Below are 23130 nucleotides of genomic sequence, written 5' to 3'. Positions count from 1 at the left end.
TCCTAGGTGGGATTTCCTCCTTTCCATGAGTGGAGTGTGGTACACTCATGCACTTCTGTGTCCAAGCACATGAGCCACCCAGGCCACGCCACCAGGTACCCCTCTTTGTTTTTTCCCTTCATTTATAATTGGGTATTGCAAGATATAATGAACAGTAATTGAAAATTTTTCTTGTGATAAAGAGTACAGATTAGATTACATAGTAACTCTTTTGTCTCATTTGATCTAATACATGAGAACGTGAGCGACATCAAAAGGTGATTACAAATCCTCTCTGTCTCCTGGAGAATAAACGTTTATTGTTTATTATATTCCATTTATTTATATAATAATATATTAATTACCAACTAACCGTTTCAAGCTCCAACCACCTATCAAACTTTTACTTCTCTCTCTGTCTCTCTCTGCCGTTGTTTTCTTTTGCTTGCAACTACCAGTCTTCAGTCCAGTCTCACCCTCCGTTCTTATCTCATAAAGACTTTAGGGAATCTCTCTTTCTGTCCATCACTATTAATAGTTCCTTAGTGCCCTGACGACACCGGCATCTCCTTCACCTCTTCTTCTTCTTCTTTTTGATCCAACAGCTTAATTTGAGAGTTTTTAGTTTTTTTTTTTCATTTTTCCCTTCTCTCTCTTCTCTATATCAATGGCTGATTTGGATCACTCTTCTGATGATACTTCCGTGGATTCTCGAGGTAAAACTCGCTCATTTGGCATTTTAATTTGGATTTCAAAGATACCCATCTGAAATCTGTATTCGTCCTTTGTGATGTATCTCCTGTTTTTGGGTTTTTGATAATTTTTTTCATGTGGGATTGTGGTTTTGAATTTGTTGCAGAGGAAAGTAGTCAAGACTCAAAGGTGGAGTTCTCAGAAGATGAAGAAACACTAATTGCTCGAATGTATAATCTGATTGGAGAGAGGTGAGTCTAAAATCTGAACTCTCAACTCAAAAAAGATGCCAATGGGTCTCCTCTGTTTTTTCTTACCCAATTTGATGTTTCATTGATATCAGATGGTCTCTAATTGCTGGGAGAATTCCAGGAAGAACAGCAGAGGAGATTGAGAAGTACTGGACTACAAGATATTCCACGAGTAGTGAATGAAGCAGAATCGGATTGTGGTTTTCTTGTGTATCTCGGCAAGCAATCTTTTAGCAAGTTAAGCGATTTTGGGGGAATTGCTTGGTAGAAGAAGACGAAGAAGAACTAAAAATAAAATTTGGGGTTTGATTGTGTTATTGTCTGGCTGGCCTCCTCTCATCCATTTCCTCTCTTACCAAATTTTCTTCTTGTTCTTTTGGGATCTTCTGGTTCTTTTCTACGCTAACGTGGGTGTAATTGTACATATATATGTTTGACTAAGTTTGAAATGTGAGGTTGAAATTTTATTGCAGACACTGCTTCCAAACAATTCTTCCAAACTCCATTCTTCTTCAAGCATCACTTCAATGGTACTATAGTTGATAGATACCAGTCTATGTAAGACAAATAGCAAATAGTTTTCAGAATCTGAAACTCCAAGCCAGTGGACCCAATTTTTAATAAACCTCTTTACTTCTTGTGGGGGATTCATCAGTTTCATTGAATTATACTAACCATTCCATGAATAAACCCTTTTTTTTTCCACTTCTGTTGGAAGAAAGTAAGAAAAGTAGACCTTATGCAAGGCTACCCAGAGATTCTCTTGGCTAAGTGGTTGCTTTGAGTGGGTTTAAACCTTCCATTTCAATCTAATTCTGACCAATTTGATCAACCAAAAATTACAACAATTCAAACCTCCACATTTAAGTTAGTGTGATTTTTAAAATGCTACTATAGGATTTTGAACAGTAAATAGGAGAGGAAGAAGAGTATTGGTTAGGGCTTGCATCCTTTGGACTCTCTTCTATTCATTACCTTAATAATCAAATATGTTCATATCCCCAGCAAATAATATTTTGAAGGTTTCACAGTTTATAGAAGTTTAATGTTTTACTACCTACTACTTTATAATAAAGGGAAATTTTTCCTTGAACCAGAATTATGAGTTTTAAGAGGGCCTTCTGTATATACCTAAAGAGTAGCTGTTGAGTAACACAAGCCTCACAATTTTAGCAAGTTGAGTAGATGCAAGACATATAATGGTGCAAAGAATAACTTCCACTGGTTCTTCCAAATAGATAAGGGTAATTGTTTACAGAGTATATTTCTTTTCAAAAAAGAAAATTCATGAAAAGCAAAGGAAACTACAGCACTAGAAAAGCTCCATTCCAAGGAGGAAAAACCTCCTTCCACCCAAATGACCTTTCTAACTTACAAGAGCTAGGAGTGTTTTGAGTTTTACAATGGGTGTTTTCCTTCAATATGCACTAATGACATAAAACAAATTCATACTAAAGGATTTCATGTTTTATGACTAGTTTTCTCTTCTATGCACTGTTTCAAAAATTGGAATCAGATCGGTTGAATAGGCCAATTCTGATCAGAATTAGCCAGACTTTTGGACGTTCTGGAACAGCCAATTCTAGGGTTTTTGGGACCAGATCACTGGATTTTCAGATCTAATGGGCTGTTTATAGGGTTTTTGGGATTGATTCTGGCCAATTCAACTCCTACTTCCGAGTTTAAAATCCTTGCTTTTATTTGAACCCATCAACATCATTTCAGGCTTGATGCAGCAGCCAAACTCAGCGGCAGTGAACTCTTTCCTGTGATCAGAACTTCAAATAATAAAGGATCAAACAAACCATTTTAAGTCCAGGCTGATTTTGGACCACAATCCATTTAAACCACTTAAATGTTAAACCATCTAGACACTTTTAAAGAGGTCTAATTTAAAGTCTATAGAAGTGTAAGAATTTGAGAAAGTCTTGAGATTACTTCACAATTCATGATATAGGCAGGCAAAGATGTAATGACCATATGAGTACTAGCAAGTGTCAAGGGAAACCAATTCAGAGCAAGGCTAAGTAGCCTCGGACCAATCATGAAACGAAAATCATGTGAAATCTTTGTAAACTTAAGAGCAAAGACTAAGCAATAAGCATTGGAGGTGAAGGGTTCATAATTTACAAAATTCTCCTGTTGTCATCCACCAAAAACAATTTATTCAAAAAAGAATGAAGGTTTCATAAATTGCAAAATTCTCATATTGCCACCGACCCAAAAAAAAATGTTCATGCTGCTAGAGAACATTTACAGCTCCATTGGCCTTCCTTTGATAAATAATTTCAAAGGTAACCTCCCATGCCATCAGTTTAATGCTTTCCCTTTGTGAGGTTATGGATGTTTTCTCAACCCAGTCATTTTGATCAAGCAAATATAAAGAAATTAGCTTAAAACTCCATTCTTTGATGATGTTTGACCTCTGTTCAGAGAGAATCAGGACCACTACTTGATAAACCTCCACCCCGTGTAATGCCATTAAGCATCCCAGTTCACTCTGCATGATCTCAGGCTAACCGAAAAATAGTATACAGTTCAAATCAATTCAATCAGAAAATTAGCATCAGCGTGCAGGATGAGTTTTGCATTGTAATCTACAAAATGGTTAATCATCCCCATAGGAATACCTCTCTCCCTTCATCATCACCTCCCATTCTTCTCGACCACTGTTATTGCAAGATTTGCAACTACTCATCATAGTCCGAAATCTCACGAGATCTCGCCGAGATTCTCGGTTTTTTCATTTACCGAGTCGAGATGGCCTACGAAACCAAAAAGTGCACTTTCTCGCCGAGATCTCGAAGATCTCGGTTTGACATAGGAAAATGCCCATGTAGGTCCTTTATATGAGTGCCAGATGTTGAGATCTTACTGGAAATTCTTGGTATACATACACCTATCTATGCCAAGAACCAAGACAGACACTTAGGCACACACCTATCTATGCTAGGAACCAAGACAGACACTTATTTATGCCTAATATCATTTAAGTAAATGCTTTTGTATTTCATTTACTTAAGATATTATTCATAAATAAGCAAATACGCCCCCATCTGAATCCAATAAAAATAGTTAAAAAATCAAATTTCAAAAGGAAAAATAGTCTACCCCCCAGTTCAAGAACAAAAACTGGATTTTCGACGGTAGGTGCAATTTTCAACTTTCTAATGCTGGGGTTTTTTTCAAATCTAAAAATTCCATAAATCTTATTATGGTAAAACATTGCTAAAAACCAAAAGTGCGGTAAAATATTCATTTATTTTGATGTCTAAAAAATTATTTTCATTCAAAGCGATTTTGACAGCTTTCACGCACACCGAATTTAGTTTGACCCGTACATAAATCTTTCAATATAAATCAGATTTTAGCAATCTTGGACTTGTTGGAAAGCTTTGTTTTGAAAGCTTTCCAACAAGTCCAAAATTGCTTAAATCTGGGTACATAACTCTTTCAATATAAATCAGATTTTAGCAATCTTGGACTTGTTGGAAAGCTTTGTTTTGAAAGCTTTAAAAAGCTTTCCAACAAGTCCAAGATTGCTAAAATCTGATTTATAATGAAGGAGTTATGTACCGTCAAACTTAATTCTGTCGCGAATCGTCACAAAATCGCTCAATGAAAATATATTTTTAGACATCAAAACAAATGAATATTTTACCGCACTTATGGTTTTTAGTAATGTTTTACCATATTAAGATTTATGGAATTTTTAGATTTGAGAAAAACCCTAGCATTAGAAAGTTGAAAATTGCACCTACCATCGAAAATCCAGTTTTTGTTCTTGAACTGGGGGGTTGACTTTTTTTCCTTTTGGAATTTGATTTTTTAACTATTTTTACTGGATTCAAATGGGGGGTATTTGCTTATTTATGAATAATATCTTAAGTAAATGAAATACTACTTAAATGATATTAGGCATAAATAAGACTGTTTGTCCTGTGTCTGTCCTGGTTTTTAGCATAAATAAGACTGTTTGTCCTGTGTCTGTCCTGATTTTTAGCATAAGTAAGTGTTTGTTTTGCTTTCTCACTAACTGAAACTCCTATTTGGACTTTGTTTATGCAAAATCTGATAGTGTCATTGTGTTTAAATGGCCTAAAATAGGCTAAATACCAACTTTCAGACCCAAAAGAAGTCTAAAACCCACCGAGATGGGCTTCCGAGTCTGAAAAAAAAAAAATGCACAAACTCGCCGAGATCCTGGCCCAACTCGGTTTTGGGCTGGGCCGAGATGGCTCCGAGACCCGAGTTTTCGAACCTTACTCATGAAAGAATGTGAAGTTCTTTTGCTATCCTAATCACAGTGCTGCAAGTCTTTTCTGACACAAAACAATGGAAAGCAAGCAACAAGGCTGATTATATGTTGGGGACGCTCAAACATTTAGCTACCAAATGCTGAGAGTAGCTTAATTTTCACTCCTTCCAGCTTCCTCAGATTTCTCCCATGAACAATTCTGAACAATTTCATTCTGTAAATCTAAAAGAAGGCACTAACTAAACCGAACAGTTTTGTGACTTTCTATTGATAACAAAGACAACCATCCCTAGAGACTTTATCTGCAGCATGGACAGACTTGGTATTCACCTAATTATGCTTTCCATAAATAAAATATAAAATTAGATAAGAGGGACTCCCCCACAGGATTAAGTATTCCATTTTTTAACTCCTAATTAAGATGTCCCATGCCTTTTTCCCACTAAAGAAAATTATTCCGAGTAATACTTGATAAGAGTAAAGAGGAGGACTAACCACCCATGCTAGGAACGAGTAAAGTTGTAAAGAGGATGGTCTGATGGTGTACTTGAAAACATATCAGCTTGTTCATTTTTCAGGAATCAGAAAAGAACAGCAGATTTCGCTATTGAATTTCCAGCTCGCACCTATTCTAGAACCTCACGAGGTCCAACAGACTAAAAGGAACATATAGGCCATGATGTAAAGATACGATCCACCCCCCCCCCCCCTCCAAAAAACATCCCTGGTAAAATCATAAGCAGGGTAGACATAATTTTGGAATTTCAACAGCGTCAAATAAATGCTTGCGAACCCAAGGATTAATAATTCATCTAGTAACCAGAGTAAAATGACTGGAATTGGAACTTATCCTAACAAGAATGACAATAAATCTCCTATGTTTAATTATAATATAGTTATACAGTTACAACTAACTGTTGTTTGGAAGACAATTTTGGAATTTCAACCATGCCAAATAAACATTTGAGAGCCTAATAATTAATAGTTAACACAGAAACTTCACTGGTCAAGTTTAAACAAACAAGAATGATAAAATCTTTTCTATTATTATATCGTTACAATTTGAACATGGATTTCCTAAATTGTCTGTTAGTGCCCGAATCTATTTATTTTAAATATGTTATAGAAGTTAGAATATTTTATATCCTGGGCACAAAATCAGTAACTTGCATACCCACAAGTATATGGAAATAGGAAACAATAACCATAAACAACCGAAACATCTATACAGTAAACTATCTCTGCTAGCCTCCTATGGGCAATGGATGTAAGTGATAGGGAATATTAAGATATTAACTTCCATAAGATATAGAGGCCTGCTAAGCATTAGTACAACTAAGATTATCCCCATTGGAGTTGGGACGAGAAGAGAACGTTAATGAGAGCTGTAAAATGAATTTATTGTACCTCTCTCCACAAAGATCAACTATATGATGTGGTACGGTACAGAGCATAACAAGTTGCTAGAAAGAATTTTACAAAAATGAATCTCTCACCTAACAAATATTTCAGTCCAGCACCTATCAATGGCTGTTCGCACCTTCTTACGCTTACAGACATCTTGAACAACCCTTTCCCAAGTGGAGGCCTTTGGGGGTAGAAACTTCTTCAGCATTACTTCCACAATCTTGGAAGCACCTGCTATTCTCTGATGCTTCGTTAGCCGTACCACAAGCTCATCTAGAAACTCCTGTCCATTGTGATTTGGGCCTTCGAAATTCTTCAGAAAGATGTTACAAGTATCTGAATCTGGATCACAGTGTTGATCCAACATTCTATTTAGGAGATCTATAGCACGGGAGATGTCGCCCTTCTTGCACAAACTATTGAAGAATATATTATAGGTGACAATGTCTGGTTGAGACTCCGGCCCCCCAAAAAGCATCTCATTCAATAGCCTCAGACCATCATCCACAAGGCCAGCATTGCAGAGGCCATGTATCATTGAACTGTAAGCAACAGCATCAGGCTTACATCCTCTACCCAACATATGCTTCCACACCATCAACCCTTCCTTGAGCTTCCCATCCTTGCAGAGGCCATCGATAAGTACACTACAGCAAACCTCATTAGGAGTACATCCACTCCTCCCCATCTCCTTCCATACAAGAATTGCTTGATGGCTATTACCTATCTTAAAAAAACCCCTCATTAGGGAGCTGTAAGTGAAGGTGTTGGGCATGCAACCCTTATCCACCATCTCTGAAAGGATCTTCTGGGCTTCATCGAGTTTTCTTTCTCTGCACAGACCATCTATAAGAGCACTGTAGACAACAGTATTTGGTTTGCAACCCTTCCCTACCATTTCCTGCCACAATCTCATTGCCTCATTTGAGTTTCCCTCTTTAAACAATCCACTAACAAGTGAAGAATACTCAAATTCATTTGGATTGTGCCCCCGTTCCTCCATCCAAACCAAGACACGGGCCCCGTCAGCAGTCCTCCCTTGCTTGACAAGGCCATTGATAATAGTGCCATATGTAATGTTGTTTGGTATGCATTTGTTTGAGACCATCCGTTCTAAAAGTTTGATAGCCTTGTCCAATTGCCCCTTCAGGCACAAACCATGAATGAGGGTGTTGTAGGTCACTTCATTTGGAACACAACCTTTAAGAAACATATTGTCAACAAGCTTAGCTGCACGAGCCATGTCGCCCTTCTTGCATAGCGCATTGATCAATACATTAAATATCACAGGGCTGGGGAAGCACCCTTCAATCTGCATCTCATCCAACAAGGAAACAGCTTCGTCAATCCTATTCTCCTTGCATAACCCATCCATCAAAGTGCTATAAGTGAAAACATCAGGAGTACAGTTTCTGAACGACATTTCACGGAACATTTCACATGCTCTATCAACCATTCCCAATTTACACAAGACCTTGATGATTAAATTAAAAGTGAGGGCATTAGGAGAGATACCCTTCCCCAGACCGTGTGAGTGGAACATCATAGCATGGTCAAAGAGACCCGCTTGAACAAGAACGTTAAGTACGGAATTAAACGACCGAACTGTTTGCTTACACTGAAACTCCTCTACCATTCGATCAAACAAGTTGACCGCTTTATCGGGCAAACGAGCCCTTCCATAAGCTCTGAACACAAGGATGAAAATTTTTTCCGAGAACACACGCTTCTCTCGCTTCATTCGACCCAATACCCTCTCCAATGATGCAAAGTCTCCCAAATCAGAAAAATTCTTTATGAGAAAATAAAAGGTTGAATCACCCTGTGTGTAGGAACCCAATTTAGGACCCGATTTGAAGATCTCTTCAGCAAGAGGTGGTTCAATACTATCCTCATTGGTATGTGCAGTCTCCGAAGTATTACTGAAAGAAATGCAAGCTGAAAAGCAGCAACAACCAAAAGGAGCCGAAAACTTACATGGGTTTGAAGAAAGCTTCCACTCTTGCCTTTTCCTGAGTAAGATCCTGCAGAACATGGTTGATTACTTGAAGTTCTGAACGGAAAAAACCATCTTCAGAGGAACTCTCGGTCATTGTGCAGGGAACTAAGGGTTTGCTGTGGATTTCGACTGAACAAACAATAAGCAAAGAATTATATAAGGAAGAGGAAACGGGGTCGGCAATAAATATAGTTAACTGAAAAGAATGGGAACAGCAAAACAACTTTGTTTGGGATGGCACTGTTAAAATGGCTTAGAAATTGAATGGGACAGTAAAATATACGGTCAAACATTTCGAGAAGGACCCAAAAAAAAAAAAAAGGAAAACGGACAGTATACGTTTTAAATATTAGAATTTTTTTAAGTATGGGACCGGGACAAAAAACGGCAATATACACCCATAAAATTGAGGAATTATTACCTAAATGCCTGTATCCAAAGTTCAAGGCAACTACATATCAAGCACCCATTTCATTTGAGCTTGAGAACCCAAAAAACATTATACCTTTCCTCCTATTAATTCATAAGGGTCATGCATGTACATGAATAAAAGAAATCATAAAACATTTAGAAAATAGACTGGGATTCAATTTGTGAATGAACATATATCTACTTAATAGAAATCATAAAATATAGCTTTGAGTAACCATCTGAAAAAATAACAATTATCCACTTCACATGTAGCATTGGGAATTCTTGCAGGACGATTACATCAATGAAAGTATAAAATTTCTCTCTCTTAATACTGAATACAGATGACCATTAACCCATTATCATTTGGGAAAAGCCCTAATCTTCAGGTCTCACAAGGATTGAAGCACACGCCCTAATCAATATGCCTTTCCGAGCAACAACGGATCGAGTTTCAGAAGCTCGGAAACCCTAAGGGAATCAGTTTACGAATCACACTTTCACACCAACTGACGAAATCAGAAATGGAACTTCATGATCTTCGAACCCAAGAAGACTGAAACCCTAATGAAAACCTCATCATATAGAAGAATAGGAAGAAAATAACAAAACGGAATAGACCCAGTGGGACTAATGGGGAAGGAGGACAGGAATCAAGATCACCGCGTTTTTTCTATTTGAATTTTCAACACAAAAGAGAGCTTACAAAATAATTCAAAGTTACACTGTTTTTTCTATTTATTGATGAAGGATTAATAGTTCACACAGTCAAGCCAACCAAACAATTATCATGCAGCAGCTCCGGAGACTGGCCTCATACACAATTCTTAGTCACAAATCTAGATGTCTAGATGTAGATGTCTAGATGTAGATGATCTACTCGTAGACTTGTAGACAGTGCATAAAATAGTTTTGAGTGCCCATTAATAGCAATGATTTATGCAGACTATCATTTTTCCATGATTCTAAAACTTGGAGATCGTGAAGTTCCATTTCTAAGGAAATGAATATGAGGAAGCAGAGAGAGACAGAGAGTTTACCTCCTTTGGCGGCGCCGGGGCTGCAAAAGATCGAACCGTCGGAGGTCGGAAGGGAAGGGGCCACTCGGCCTTAAGTAGTTCAAAGGGTTTATTAGGGGGGACTCTCTCTGTGTCGAAGAACTCGGAATCGAAGTTTCGAAACTCGGGGAGATGAGGAACATGGGTTTGTCCGTGAAGGAAGCTCGAGTCCAGTGACTCCACTCCACATTCCGGAATTTGTCTGGCCTTATCAGCCAAACTATCGTAATCTGAGAATTGTCTATTGTCGAACCCGGTTCTTTTTGGGTTTTTTTTCCTTGTTCTAAGTATCGGTATTGTATCGCCCGATACTTTTGCTAGTCAACGATATCGATACCGTGCCGATACCGTATCAGCAGCACGGTACGGATAAGACGTAAAATAGTCAGAAAACTCATTTTTTAAGGAAATTCAGGGGTAATTTTGTCTGATATAGCCGATCTAGGCCGATACTGTATCGGTATCGTATCGATTTTGCATGTTGCTGATACCCGTTCCAATATAGTGCACTAAAACCATGAATAAGAGTGCACTTAACCTGGAAGGTAAGAGTGTCAGTCAGTTGGATTGAACTGGTTTCGAGCCGATAATGGGTCAAACCAAAACCAAATCATTACACTAATGTTTTGTTTTGGTCGATTTTGATTTCAATTCGAATCGATTTGTTTTTTTCTTATCAGGTTGGTGTAATGGGCTCTTATCGAAATGCTATGGATGTTCTTGATTTGGTTTCAGTTTTTCATATGTATACATCAAAAAATACAAAAATGATGACATTTTATTGTATTTTTTCATTTCTTTTTTACTCGGATCAGTTTTCGATTTTCGATCGTTACGATTTGATTATAAAACCCCAAACAAAAATCAACCAATAAGCGTTTAGTTTGATCGGACTAAACCAGTTAGTTTCAATCATTTTGCCTCGTTCGAGCTGGAAATTGACACCCCTAATATTACTAAGGGAAGCTGAATTCACAAGGAAACCATCACCGCTGACATGAAAGTTTTGAGTTGGACTCTTCTTCATTTTTTGGTATCTTCGCAAGGTTGAACAGTTTTCAATTTTCATATGTTGGACCTCAGATTTTCTTGGTTAAAGACGTAGGGCACTAGCAGAGGCTCAAAAGCCGAAGTGCATTCAAGCGACGAAAATGGAAGCCCTGATCGTAAACCACCCGGTAGTTTGCTTCGCGCTAAATGCCCTAGCTTTCATGGAATGGTGGAGCTCAGATTTTCTTGGTTCATGTGAATTAAGATGTTTAATATGGCCTAAAACTTGACATGTGAGATAGGTGTAAGTCCTTTGTCATGTGACCAATTAATGTCATATTGTCACATGACAAATAATTAAGAATATCAATATAGAGAGGAATTATTATTCCTACAACTTTCTTTTTCAAAAAATCTAACTTATGATTAAATGATAATATGCACAATATTCATATAAAATTAGACATCAACTAACATTACCACAAGGCAAAAAAAAGCCAATAAAAGAAAAAACCTCCCACCTTTGTCGTGGATCCCTACTCCTTTGAAACTTTAAAAATCATTTATTGAAGGCTAAAGCACAACCCTAATTTTTTTTTCAATTACAATTTTAAAGACAGTTTCTACAGTCTCCTGCATAATATTGTGGCTTCAGTTTGAGAAGAATGAAGTACACTTTCTACCTACTGGACTTTCCTCACAAGAAAGAATGTCCATACAGAAGCAAGAGAAATCTAAAACTCAAAAGCATTTCTTTACACCCAAGAGAATGTATTAGAGGAACTACTCCCACTCTTACTAATTGAGAACACTGTTTGTTAGAAAATGTGGGAAGATTTAGGTTATGGCAATTTACAAAGCCAAGGGACAGTAGGGCAATACTTCAGCAGAGGGACGACGCCATATCTGGTTTGCATCAAACATTGCTTTGCTTGTAAAGCTTGGTGTCAAGTACTTGCTTACCACACATTGCACATACTCCTGTACAACAATAAAACACATCAGAAACCTCCCTGAAGTAATATAAATCTTCTCAAACCCCCCAAACTAGAATGGTAAAGTGGCTCGAGGCATCAAAGCAAACTACCTTTTGTGTAAGCACATGTGTGACAGTATTTGGCATCCTGGTGCACCTGTTGCTTGCAAATGATGCACTTGACTGTTCCGTAAGGAGTCCACCTGTGTGTCCAGGAAAAGGTAAGACATTCTGTACCTCATGATATTGAAATCCTCCAGAAACAACATGTAAAAACCTTTTAAAGATTTGTCAAAACCTAGCCAATAGAAAAGTTGAAGAATTTATGGGACCTTGTTCTAAAATAGAAAATTGCAAAAATCAAGCCTTACAAGAATTTCAAGAAAAAGAAGAGTAACAGTGCTGCAGTAATTCGAAAAACTTAAGTACTAACTGAAAAGAATTCCTCCAAATGATACAACCATCCATATAACTTTAATTTTAAAAAAAAATAAAAAATAGGTATCTAGAAATTGGAAGAACTTCCGAAACAAAGGGGACTAAACAGGAACAAGAGGGATCTACCGAAGAAGACCCTTACCCTTCCCTTTGTTCGGAAAAAAAGGAGGATCCAGAGATTGGACAAGGAGCAACTAGATGTAAGGCCTCACCGCCTCACAAATGGTGATAAATATGTAATCTTTATCATTATCAGTATGCATTAAAACGAGATTGAATAAGAACTCTAGAGAAGGTCCTGAAACAAACAACAATGCCATTTATTGTCAACTGTCAAGGGTTATGAACAAACTGATGTTTGTATACTTATTATCAATAGATCCAAGTGAAGTGGAGGGCACCAAGGAACTTAAAGTAATACAAGCCACAACTTGAAGCCACCTTTACCTAAGTTTCTTATTCTCCATTGTGAAAAATATTGCAATCTTTTGAAGTCTTACAATTAGTGGTGTGAAAAAGCATGAAGGCAGCACCTGATGATTGCCTTAATCAAGGCTTTCTTATTCTTATAAATTGTTTCTCTCTTTCCAGAGAGACGACAGATCACAGGGACACCTCAACACTAAGGACCCTAGTCATGGTTCTCCACTGCACTTGATACCTCTGTCCTGCAATAACCGTCCCCTTTGAAGAACAAAAAGTTTAAGAAGGGGTGATTAAAGCATTAAAAACCTCCCTGCCTTCCAAAATTGTCCTTCCATTACTTATGATAAAATGCTTTTCAAATAAAAGAATGAATGCAAGGTGAGAATAAGTGAAAAGGTTAACATGGTAAATTTGCTAAGAATCTATTATTTTATTTACGTGATGGACAAACAATTTAGGACAGCCAAAAAAGGAAAGACTATCTTTTGAGGGATGGAGGATGCTCCAGCCTGAATGTGAAGAGAAGTGTGTTTGCACTTTGTACCCCTAAACAAGAATTATTAGAAGGTCAGATCTAGGAAGGTACCATGAACTTTCTTATTCTTGTTTTTCTCATGTTCCTTCAGATTTCATAATCTTTATGCAATTTCCAAACCCATGGCTGTGTCCCCTCTAATCTGATTTCTAGAGGCCGGCATGTGTAAACCTGATACATCTTAGACTGACGTCACACATGGCTCTAGTCTCCGAGCTGCTGCTTTGTAATGGGACATTAAGGTCCTTTCTGCTTCTTCCCCCTTTGTTCAGTCAATAAGAAATCAACAATCTATTATTTAAAGAAAGAGAAGAAAATTTTCCTGCCAGAAAGAAGAGCAGGATTTACAATGAAAATAGGGTGACTGAATACACCAAACTCTAGACAAATTCAAAATAGAAGCACCCTTGGCTAACACATGGGCCTCCCTATAAGCAACCAAGGAACAAAAAGAAGGATACACTATTGAAACAATGACAAATAAAATGTCAGTAGCAAGGAGAAAAGAAGCCCACTCTGGCCAAGTAGAAGAGACAATTTAAACAAGACACTAATCCTTTAAGGTCCTTTCAGCTTCTTCCCCATTTAATTATTTAATATAGAGAGAGACTCTGATGCCACATGCCCATGCCATGTGACAATGAGATCATGCAACTGTCTAATTTGTGAGCAGCTAGGATGGCAGTGACCTTCAGAGGAAATGAAATAATTCCTTGCTAGGATAGGAAAGAAAGTACATGTATTCTGTGTCTTTAAGAGGATGTCAAAAGTCCAACAAAAAATGGACCTCCCAAATCGTAGGATTAAAAAAGCACATACATGCTGAATTATATGAGAATGCTAAAAGAGCAAAAGAACTAGTAAACTAAGATAGAAGAAACTTTATATGATTTGAAGTCTAACTGAAGCAGACAGCAGAGAGTTTTGAAATAACTTATGACAGCTAGCATCTGTGCTTGGAAAACTTTTCTCCATAACAAATATGTAAGTCATATGACTCTAAGCAAGAGGGAAAAATACATCCAAGAAGATAATAGGGACCAGCTTGTGGAGATAATGACTCTAAGCAAGATGTTAAATACATCCAAGAAGAGATCACTAATGCTAACCACAGATATTGGTGGCAGTTCAGTGCCATAATATCAAGATTAACCAGAGAGGTGGCAGTCCATCTTCTCTCTATCCATTCAGTTAGATAGCTTATATATATTGGGCCTCTCCTCAGTCTCTTGGTACACGATTCTAGGTCTGAGGAGAGGCTTTAAGGCCTTCCGCAGAAGACATGGATCCCAGATGATAAAAATGAAAGCCTTCCATCATTCCATGTAACAGCATGTGAAACAGAAACCTTTGACAAAGGGGGGTGGGGGTGGAAAGGTATGAACTTTCAGGCTTATCTTTACATAGTCTCGTAAGCAAGGACTTGACAGTTGATACGCATCAAGATTCAGAGTTAGGGTTTGCACTTTCCTACTTGTAGATACTATGTCTGATGCTCACTTGCCTCCCTTCTCTCCACCCCCACTCCCACCTCTCGACAGGTTTTTGTATCAATTGATAATACAATTTGCACTAAAAACTTTCATGGCGAATTTGAGTTAATACCCAACAATTGCATGGTGATTTTTCCAACACCCTCATAGAAGGGTGTTTGTTCCCACTTTTAGGCCTAGGATAGGCCGAGAAATATGGCCACGTGGCAAGGTGTGAGGGGTGCGACCAGGATAAGGATCAACCAAAGGCGCGGATACGATTGGTGATCTTGAGTGGGGTCTACCACATCAGGAAGTAATTGTGGAAGAAAGGAAGCATGCAATATAATGGGCTAATCTACAAAGGAGACGTGTGCAAGCCAGGGACACGTGGCAGGAAAGGATAGCTGGTTTATGGACTCATGGAAGAGAAGTTTGACGGTTATGGCAATTGCCAAATTGAGGATTTCGTGGGCTCCATCTATAAAAGACAAGAGTCTTTATGAGAGAAAGACACTCAACAACACACGACAAACACCCAATTTTACTCTTTTCTTTTCTTTTGCATTTGTCCTTTATCCAGTTCCTTAGTTTTATTCTAAGATGTATGCTTTCATCATTGGATCACTCATTGTATGGAGTCAAGGATTTATCCGCCACTCAGTAATGGTATGATCTAAAGTTTGTTTTCTTTCATTAATTGTTTTCTTACCTTGTTTCTCTGTTCATTCTTTTCCCTTTTTACTGCGTTTTATTTTCTTTGCGTTACGTATTGCCATTGTGCTCGGTTGTGATCACGCTCTTGGTTTAACCCAAAGATCCTTAATGTTACTCAGGCACGAGGGAGCCCCAATTCCCTGGTAGTAAGTCAGATAAGGCATACTAGCCCGTTTGAGCCTGCGTTAAAGGTTCTGGCACGCCCGCAACTACATTCACTGCATTTGTGTCATCCTGTGAGAGTGTTAGAAAATAAAACACCAACAAATGGCACATATATGTGGTGGATGTAGGTGCGGGCATGCTAGAACCTTTGACACAGGCTCAAACGAGGCTAGTATGCCTTATCCGACATTTAACCAAGAGACTAGGCTCCCTCATGCTTGAGTAACTAATGCAGATCCTAGCCTCCTCGAATTGAAGAAGCCACCCTAAGCCTAGTAGGAGCCTTAGTTTAGTTTAGTTCTATACTTAGTTTTTATTTTGTGTTTTTAATTGAACCGGTTTAAATTGGTTGCATCCAATTGGTTCAATTGGTCTCATTTAAGTGAAGTAATCCTATTGGCTAAGAGGTTCTTATATCCTATTGGCTAGTAGGGAATCTTCTTTTATTTCAAGTAGTTTAAGTTGTTTTAAGTCATTAGGGTCAATTGAGTCTTTTTATGCTTTTTGAATTGTTTTAAAACACTTAATTGTACCTCTCCACGATTTTGGATGGAGATTAAGTTGTAATAGTTTTAGGAATTAGGCCTTTGGCCTCTTATTTAATAAGAGATCGTGGGAGAGGCTCCCCCACCAATTATGTTTTAAAAAAAAATCGTTTCTTTATGCTGCTACTTGCTCTTTGAGAGTGTTCCTTGTGGGTAATATCAAGGAGGCCTTGTGAGTCATATCAAGGTGGAAGGACTGGTGGATTCCGGCAACTCCTTGCATCTTGTAGATCGGGAGGTCCCTTTTCTACTATCAAGCTACATCAAGCTACTGTTGCCTTTGAAGGAGATCAAACCAGTGAGTTATTTTTAATTCCCTGCAAGTTATCCTTCTCTTCTTCTTCCCCCCCATCTAACCTAATCGATCCCCCAATACCCTAGCTTTTCTAAATACATTCTATCATTCATCCTTCACCCATATTCATAAAAAATCAGAACATAACCTCTCCATACCAGTACCTCCACTCTATCTAACCTGCAGCCTCAACTGTCCACGAAAAACCCTAAATCCCTCCATCACCATTAAAACCCCAAAACCCTAAAACTTACCTAGACCTATCCAACCATCCAAATCCTTCAATATTGCAACCGAACCGCCCCTACACTGCCCTTAACACTCGACCTTAAGCTCCAGCCCAAATTCCAGTTCTAAACCCTAAATCTCATCTCCCCCTTCATTTCCAAAACCCGAAACCCTAGCCTAAAATTTCTGAAATTTAAAAGCTTATTCAAACCTAACCAAACATAGTTCATTAAGACCTTTAAAACCTGCATATTAAAACCCTATAAACCCCATTACCATTAGTTAACCCTAACCCTAATTTCTGCCCTATTTAGCCTAAGCTGTCCCAATCGGCCAGCCTTGTTAGGTGAACCCATTCTCCTGGCTCCTAGTGGGACTTCTCCTATCTAGGACTACATCAATAACTCTAAGGACTTTTGGGTTAAGCCAAGAGCATGAACACAATCAAGACAATAGCAATGCGAAATGTAAAGGAGATAAAACGTAGTAAAAAAGAAGATGAACGGATAACTAAACTAAGAGAACAATTAAACAAAGAAAACAAATGCTTCAACATACAAATTGTGCATTAAACCATACCGTTATTGAGCAACGGACAAATCCCTGACTCTGTACAGGGTGTGATCCAATGACGAAAGCGTACATTTTGAATAAAATAAACTGGGAAAGCGACTGAAAGATAAACGCAAAAAAGAGGAATCAAGTTGTGTGTTTGTTGTATGTTGTTGTTCAGTGTTTTTTCATAAAGATTCTTATCTTTTACAGATGGAGACGACGAAAACCACTACTTGGCAGTTGCCACAACCGTCAAGCCTTTTCTTCCATGAATCCGTAACCCAACTATTCTACAGTCATGTGTCCCTGGCTTGCACACGACTTCTTTGTGGAACAACTCGCCCTGTCGCGTGCCCCTTTTCTTTAGATTACTCCTAGGCATGGTGGGCCCCTCTTAAACCAACCATCCACATGCTGTTGGTTGATCTTTATCCCACCGCACCTCTCACGCTCTGCCACGTGCCCATACTTCTTGGCCGAAAAGATGGGAAAAAACAGGTACCAAAAGAAATATTTCGCCAACATGGGTCTAATAGAAAATTACGTATCAAGATTCAGAGTTAGGGTTTGCACTTTCCTACTTGTAGATACTGTGTCGGGTGCCCACTTGCCTCCCTTCTCTCCACCCCCCCCCCCCCCCCTTCCTCTCGACAGATTTTTGTTTCAATTGATAATACAATTTGGACTAAAAACATTCATGGAGAGTTTGAGTGAATACCCAACAATTGGACAGCACCAAAAGAAAGAAAAAAAGAAATATTTCGCCAATAGTAATAGAAAATAGAAAATACTCGTCCAAGGAAAAACTTAAACTGCGCCATCAAATCAGGAATGGAATCATCGACTAATCTGAACACACACAGGAGATTTAATGGGGAAACAATAAGACAGAAAGGAAGAGAAAGAGGGAATGAACCTGTTCTTCTTTGAGAGAAGCTTGTTTTCGTTGATCTTACGACCACCACCCTCGTTGGTGTTACTAGCCCCTTCTTTCCACTTGTCCGGAACGATAACCTTCGATAACTTCTTCTCACCTGTAAACCAATCAATCAAAAAAAAAATCTCTAACTCGTTATCTCAAAATTTAACCTTTTTCTGTTTTTCTTTCTTCTTAATTAAACTGTAGGGTTCAGCTCAGATTAATAAAAAGACGAATAAAAAGGTTTCAGGTGAGACTTACACTTCTCGCACACCATTATCTTTTGCTTGCAAGAGAAAAACCAGAAGCTCGTTTCTGTCTGCTCGCTCTCGTTTCGATCGCAATTCGTCCGCTGTGTGATTTAGAAAACCAAAGAACAAGTAAATTCAAACAACAGCCCTGATCTTGTAATCATGCTCGTGGGCCCCACTATTCGTTGTAGTCTGACGTCAATGAACTACGGTGCGGTCTCAACTCTCAAGTAGGGGTGTCAACCGATCGGTCTCGGTCAGGCCAAAGTACTAACCAGGCTTAATCAAGTTCAAGCCCTGCTGACTGCCCGTTTAGTTATCGGGCTGGGCCTGGACGGACTTTGTCGATCTTGGATTATAATCGTGCCTTACCGGTGTTGTGGTCATGTTTAACTCTAAACGGTTCTTAATCGAAGATTTATAATTTTACATGCTTCATTATGCTCGTATCACTCTAGTAGTTTTGATGGGCATGGACCTACGATTTAAAGAGTAATCCCCACCCAGCCCAAGTTAACTTGTAACAAATGTAAACACTTACTACACACATTCACCAAAAAATTGAGCAGTGATGGAAAAACCATGCACCGATCGTGTTTTTGTATGGGAGTGAAAAATGAAAGCAGAGAGAAGTAATATAAGGGAAAAAGTTCCATGCATAGGATGAAGGGGCCACGTCATCATGCCCACGCATAGTGGGTGATGGAATGACCGTCATGCCCCCCTTGTATGACGAAAATTCTGCCGTCCATTGTGTTGTCGCGTGTGTTTTCATTGGCTGACGCATGCGACGTGACCCTTGCATTTCAATCAAAGAACGACTTCCCTAACACTTTTTTTGATGGACTCATTAAAATGGGAGCGTGTTTATCATTTGAATTGGATTTGTCTTGGCAAAACAGTAAAAAAACAAAAGAGAAAGGCAATGGTTATTTTTTATCTCTTGTTTACCAAAAAATAAAACAATCTAAGTATGTAACAAACTAACAGCAGAAATCCTTAACACAACTAATAATATTGGATGTATGAACGTTTAATCTAATGTTCTATGTACACATTACACTGGAGGAAATTTAAAAATCAATCGTCCATTAATTCTCTAAAAAAAAAATTTATTCCATTAATTTGTCCTGCAAAAGCATAAATCAAATGGTAATTACAGACTATAGAGTGCAAATTCAGAACCACAAGTTTAAAGGGTCGAGTAGGTCGGGTTGTAATCGGGCGGGCTAGGTCAGGCCTGGAATCGATCGGTTCGGTCGAACGCCCTACAAGCTAGGACCCCACACACGTTTAATAATCGGGCGGGGCCTGGAATTGACACCCCTCGTCTCAACATAGTCTCACAGTGTAATTATAGGATCATTTTTAGGAAAAGAGCTACGCTGGCAGCGTTTGGTCGTCTAGAAAGAGTTTCCTATGGAGTTTGGATAATCAAATGCGGTAGCTTTATCAAAGGTGTCTTTGGTTAGCAATAAATAGATAGAAAAGAACAAAGGAAAGGGGAGAGTTATCGTTCATGACCGTGCTTTCAATCATTGGATGGGCATGATCGTGTATAATATGCAACCTCTCATTCCCATCCAACGGTTGTAGGCAAGGTCATGCACCATTCACAGCCGTGCACGAAATTTTTGCCTAAGATAAAAGTAATGATTAAACCACCAATAAGTTTCTGTGTCGTTTTTTCTATTTTTTTTAAGGGCAAGAGACGTTTTCGATGGTGTTCCAGTTATGTAATAGTCGGCCTCAAAGTAGATAGTATGAGGTTAGGATATTGATCGGGTGCTACAACCCCTAGTCAACATGGGGTCACGTGTTGGATGGGCATTTAGTGGTAGGTCTAATGCATTATTCCGAAATACCACTTCCGTGGTATAATGTGATTATTGTCGCAGGTGGATCGAGTCGGGTGATCAATGAGAATTCTAGGACCGGCGAGTTATCGTGGTCTGCTGGAAGACCCAAGGTGATTCGGGGACCGGCAAGATCCCTTACGCAACTAGGACATGTATCGCTAGCCGGGTGACCGATGGCGAATTTCGGGACTAGGGATACATCCTAATGTGTTGTAGTAGCACTGTTGATCGAGACTTAGTTTTGTTGCCTAGGTTAAATAATAAATGGATTCATGCACTTCATCATATACTATTTGTATTTGCTTGCATGTTCCCTCCCCTCATTGAGCTCAGTGAAGCTCACACCATATGCGTGCCTCTTTTAGATGTTGATGCAGGTATCAACGAGTCAGTGAAGATAGACATCTATCCTACCATGACTGAGTTCAGTGGCAACTGGTGGACTCCAGAGTCCGAGGAGCATGTTGCTGGTTGTGGTTGTGACAACTGTGGTTGTGACAACTGTGCTTATGGTGCAATTTGATTGATGGCGATGAGCCATTGGCTTTTATTTTGATACATTATGACCTTTTTGTTGTAATATACACATTTGGGTTATAGTTATGTAAATATGTTTTGTTAGATGACAATTGGATTAAGCTTGTTCACTTATAAAGTATCATTAGACTCTCGTTGCTCTTATCTTATTCTAAAATGATTATGGTTGTATGGTTAAGGTACGTTCTGGCAGGCTGAGTAGGATGCTAGTGTAAACATCCTAGTCACATTCTCCAAGGTTTTAGGGAGCAGGGTGTGACAGTATTGGTATCAATGACTAACAAAATCGATTTGTATCGCCCAACACAATACCTCAAACCATGCTTATTCTTGAAAAAACACGACTTGCTACAAATGATAAGAGAGGAGGGGTCTCGAACTCGAGACCAATATACCCCAGGAACCACTACGACAAGTGGACTCAACCATCAGTCCAAGACCGATGTCCCTACACAAACTCATTTCATTGGAGTCCAAGAAATATGTGAATATAATTATTAGGTAAGAGATGGCGACATGTCTTTCTCATATCGCAAGCAAAACAATCCTCACGGCTCTAACTACCATCTATAAATAGAGATCTCACATTTCATTGGTGGAGAGTGGAGAAAGTGGACTGATTACATTCTTAAGGTTCACTTTATTTTAGAAATTTACATTGGATTTGGCTCAACTAGGAGAGTGAGATTTTATCTGATTTAGAAAGAAAGAAAATTTTAATACAATAGTACAATACACAATACATTTAATCGAACAAAAAGAAGAAGTAATGCTAAGAATGACAAATACATATTATAATTTCAAAATCGATCTGAGAAGAAAAAGAATGAATGATGAATTGTAAATTAATGGCGATAATGGAAGAAAATTTTGAATTTCTAAGACCATGGACTCAAAGAACACTCCGGCGGCAAGGTTGGGAACCTCTTTGTGTCTTGGCAGTAATCATAGATGACGAGATTTCTGAGAACCCAAGCGTAATCTGTCTTCTGAGAGTCAGACAGATGCCAAGCATCGTATTGATCCCACCATTGCTGTGTGGTAGTGGAGACACAAGCAGGGTATGGGTCTTGCCATTGACAACTATCGACATTGAAATCTGTGTATGTGGACACGAATGGAGCCAATGTCCAATTCGTCTTCTCCAACCCACCTCTGGTTGCCCAGTCATCGGCGTTCCAGACACTGGAAAAGATGTACATGGGCTTCGCGTCAGGGAAGAAAGTGTTGTTTAATGAATCTGAATTCTTGAAAACCCTTATCGCCACAGCATCAACGAAGAACCTGTTTTGTTGAAACCCCCAAAAATCTCACATCAATTAAGCGAAAAAAATTTCTCTTTTCTGGGATTAGGGAGTAAAAACTTACACAATCTGATGAGAGTTCCAGAGAATGGAATAGGAATGGAAGTCCTCAGTTGGATCGAACCAGAGCATATGCCTCATCTCACGATTCCCAACTCCATCTTTGTAAACGTTCGTCTGTATCAAGTAGGGTTCCCCTGTTGTATTCCCTAAGAATTCGAAATCTAACTCGTCCCTCGTTGGCCCTGCTCCCAAATCCGAGCACATCTGCAATTCCAGATTTCGATTACCTCTTCATTCATCAATTATTACCACAAAGAAGAAAACCAGTGTAGATTTTACTTACATAATAGGCTGTCACAACACCGGCAGAGTCGCCTCCAACAAGCTTGATCTTCATACTGAACCACCCAAATATGTATCTCTGTTTTGTTTGAAACCCACAACCTGTTTTCTCAGAGACAAAAACACAAACAATATCTCAATAACAAAAATCAAAGAATAAGACCCAATTGCAAAACACAGATTCATCTCTCTGTACCTGTACTATTGTCGAGGGAGAGGTACCAGATCTTCCCATCTTCAGAGGTCTTGAAATGACTCGCATTCCACATTATATCGAAGTTATCCTGGAAAGAAAAATTGGATGCGGCAGCTTCCATTGTAGGACAGCAAGCCATAAGAGCTCCAACGACGAGAAGAAGGGCCAAAGGAGAAACCTTTACCCTCATGTTGGCCCTCCTCTGAGTTGAGAACACAGAGGCTGTGAGGAAGTGAGAGGGACGAGAGTTCTCAGATGGATGGAGATGGGTCAATGAGAGAGAAGATGAACTATAAATGACTCCAAACTCGAAAGTCTTTT

The 23130-nt window shown here is 38.8% G+C and overlaps 4 protein-coding genes across 5 annotated transcripts; 1 reads left to right on the top strand and 3 right to left on the bottom strand.

Annotated features, from left to right (window-relative positions):
* Positions 1-576: 576 nt before the first annotated feature.
* LOC122640474 (transcription factor CPC-like) lies at positions 577-1395 on the top strand. The gene is made up of 3 exons (XM_043833679.1): positions 577-695; positions 839-923; positions 1016-1395. The coding sequence occupies exons 1-3, from the start codon at positions 647-649 to the stop codon at positions 1104-1106; spliced, it is 225 nt and encodes a 74-aa protein (XP_043689614.1). The 5' UTR covers positions 577-646; the 3' UTR covers positions 1107-1395.
* Positions 1396-6449: 5054 nt separating this feature from the next.
* Positions 6450-10091, bottom strand: LOC122639308 (pentatricopeptide repeat-containing protein At4g20090-like). Its single transcript, XM_043832131.1, has 2 exons — positions 10039-10091; positions 6450-8716 (listed from the first exon to the last, which is right to left on the bottom strand). The coding sequence occupies exon 2, from the start codon at positions 8621-8623 to the stop codon at positions 6674-6676; it is 1950 nt and encodes a 649-aa protein (XP_043688066.1). The 5' UTR covers positions 8624-8716; positions 10039-10091; the 3' UTR covers positions 6450-6673.
* A 1669-nt stretch (positions 10092-11760) lies between these two features.
* Positions 11761-18708, bottom strand: LOC122639377 (cysteine-rich PDZ-binding protein). The gene is made up of 4 exons (XM_043832219.1): positions 18579-18708; positions 18315-18432; positions 12134-12225; positions 11761-12027 (listed from the first exon to the last, which is right to left on the bottom strand). Exons 1-4 carry the CDS (start codon positions 18592-18594, stop codon positions 11963-11965), a joined length of 291 nt encoding a protein of 96 aa, XP_043688154.1. The 5' UTR covers positions 18595-18708; the 3' UTR covers positions 11761-11962.
* Positions 18709-21729: 3021 nt separating this feature from the next.
* Positions 21730-23130, bottom strand: LOC122640920 (probable xyloglucan endotransglucosylase/hydrolase protein 8). Of its 2 annotated transcripts, none has more exons than XM_043834203.1 (4): positions 22810-23130; positions 22615-22715; positions 22333-22535; positions 21730-22248 (listed from the first exon to the last, which is right to left on the bottom strand). In XM_043834203.1, the coding sequence occupies exons 1-4, from the start codon at positions 22997-22999 to the stop codon at positions 21843-21845; spliced, it is 900 nt and encodes a 299-aa protein (XP_043690138.1). In that variant the 5' UTR covers positions 23000-23130; the 3' UTR covers positions 21730-21842. The 2 variants fall into 2 exon arrangements, with proteins under 2 accessions (XP_043690138.1, XP_043690139.1); XM_043834204.1 differs by having other exon boundaries at positions 21732-22248; positions 22615-22722; positions 22816-23008.

The sequence above is a fragment of the Telopea speciosissima genome, chromosome 9, assembly GCF_018873765.1.
Source record: "Telopea speciosissima isolate NSW1024214 ecotype Mountain lineage chromosome 9, Tspe_v1, whole genome shotgun sequence".
Lineage (NCBI taxonomy): Eukaryota > Viridiplantae > Streptophyta > Magnoliopsida > Proteales > Proteaceae > Telopea > Telopea speciosissima.
Note: the sequence above shows the minus strand (reverse complement) of the source record. Positions and strands in the feature narration are given on the sequence as shown.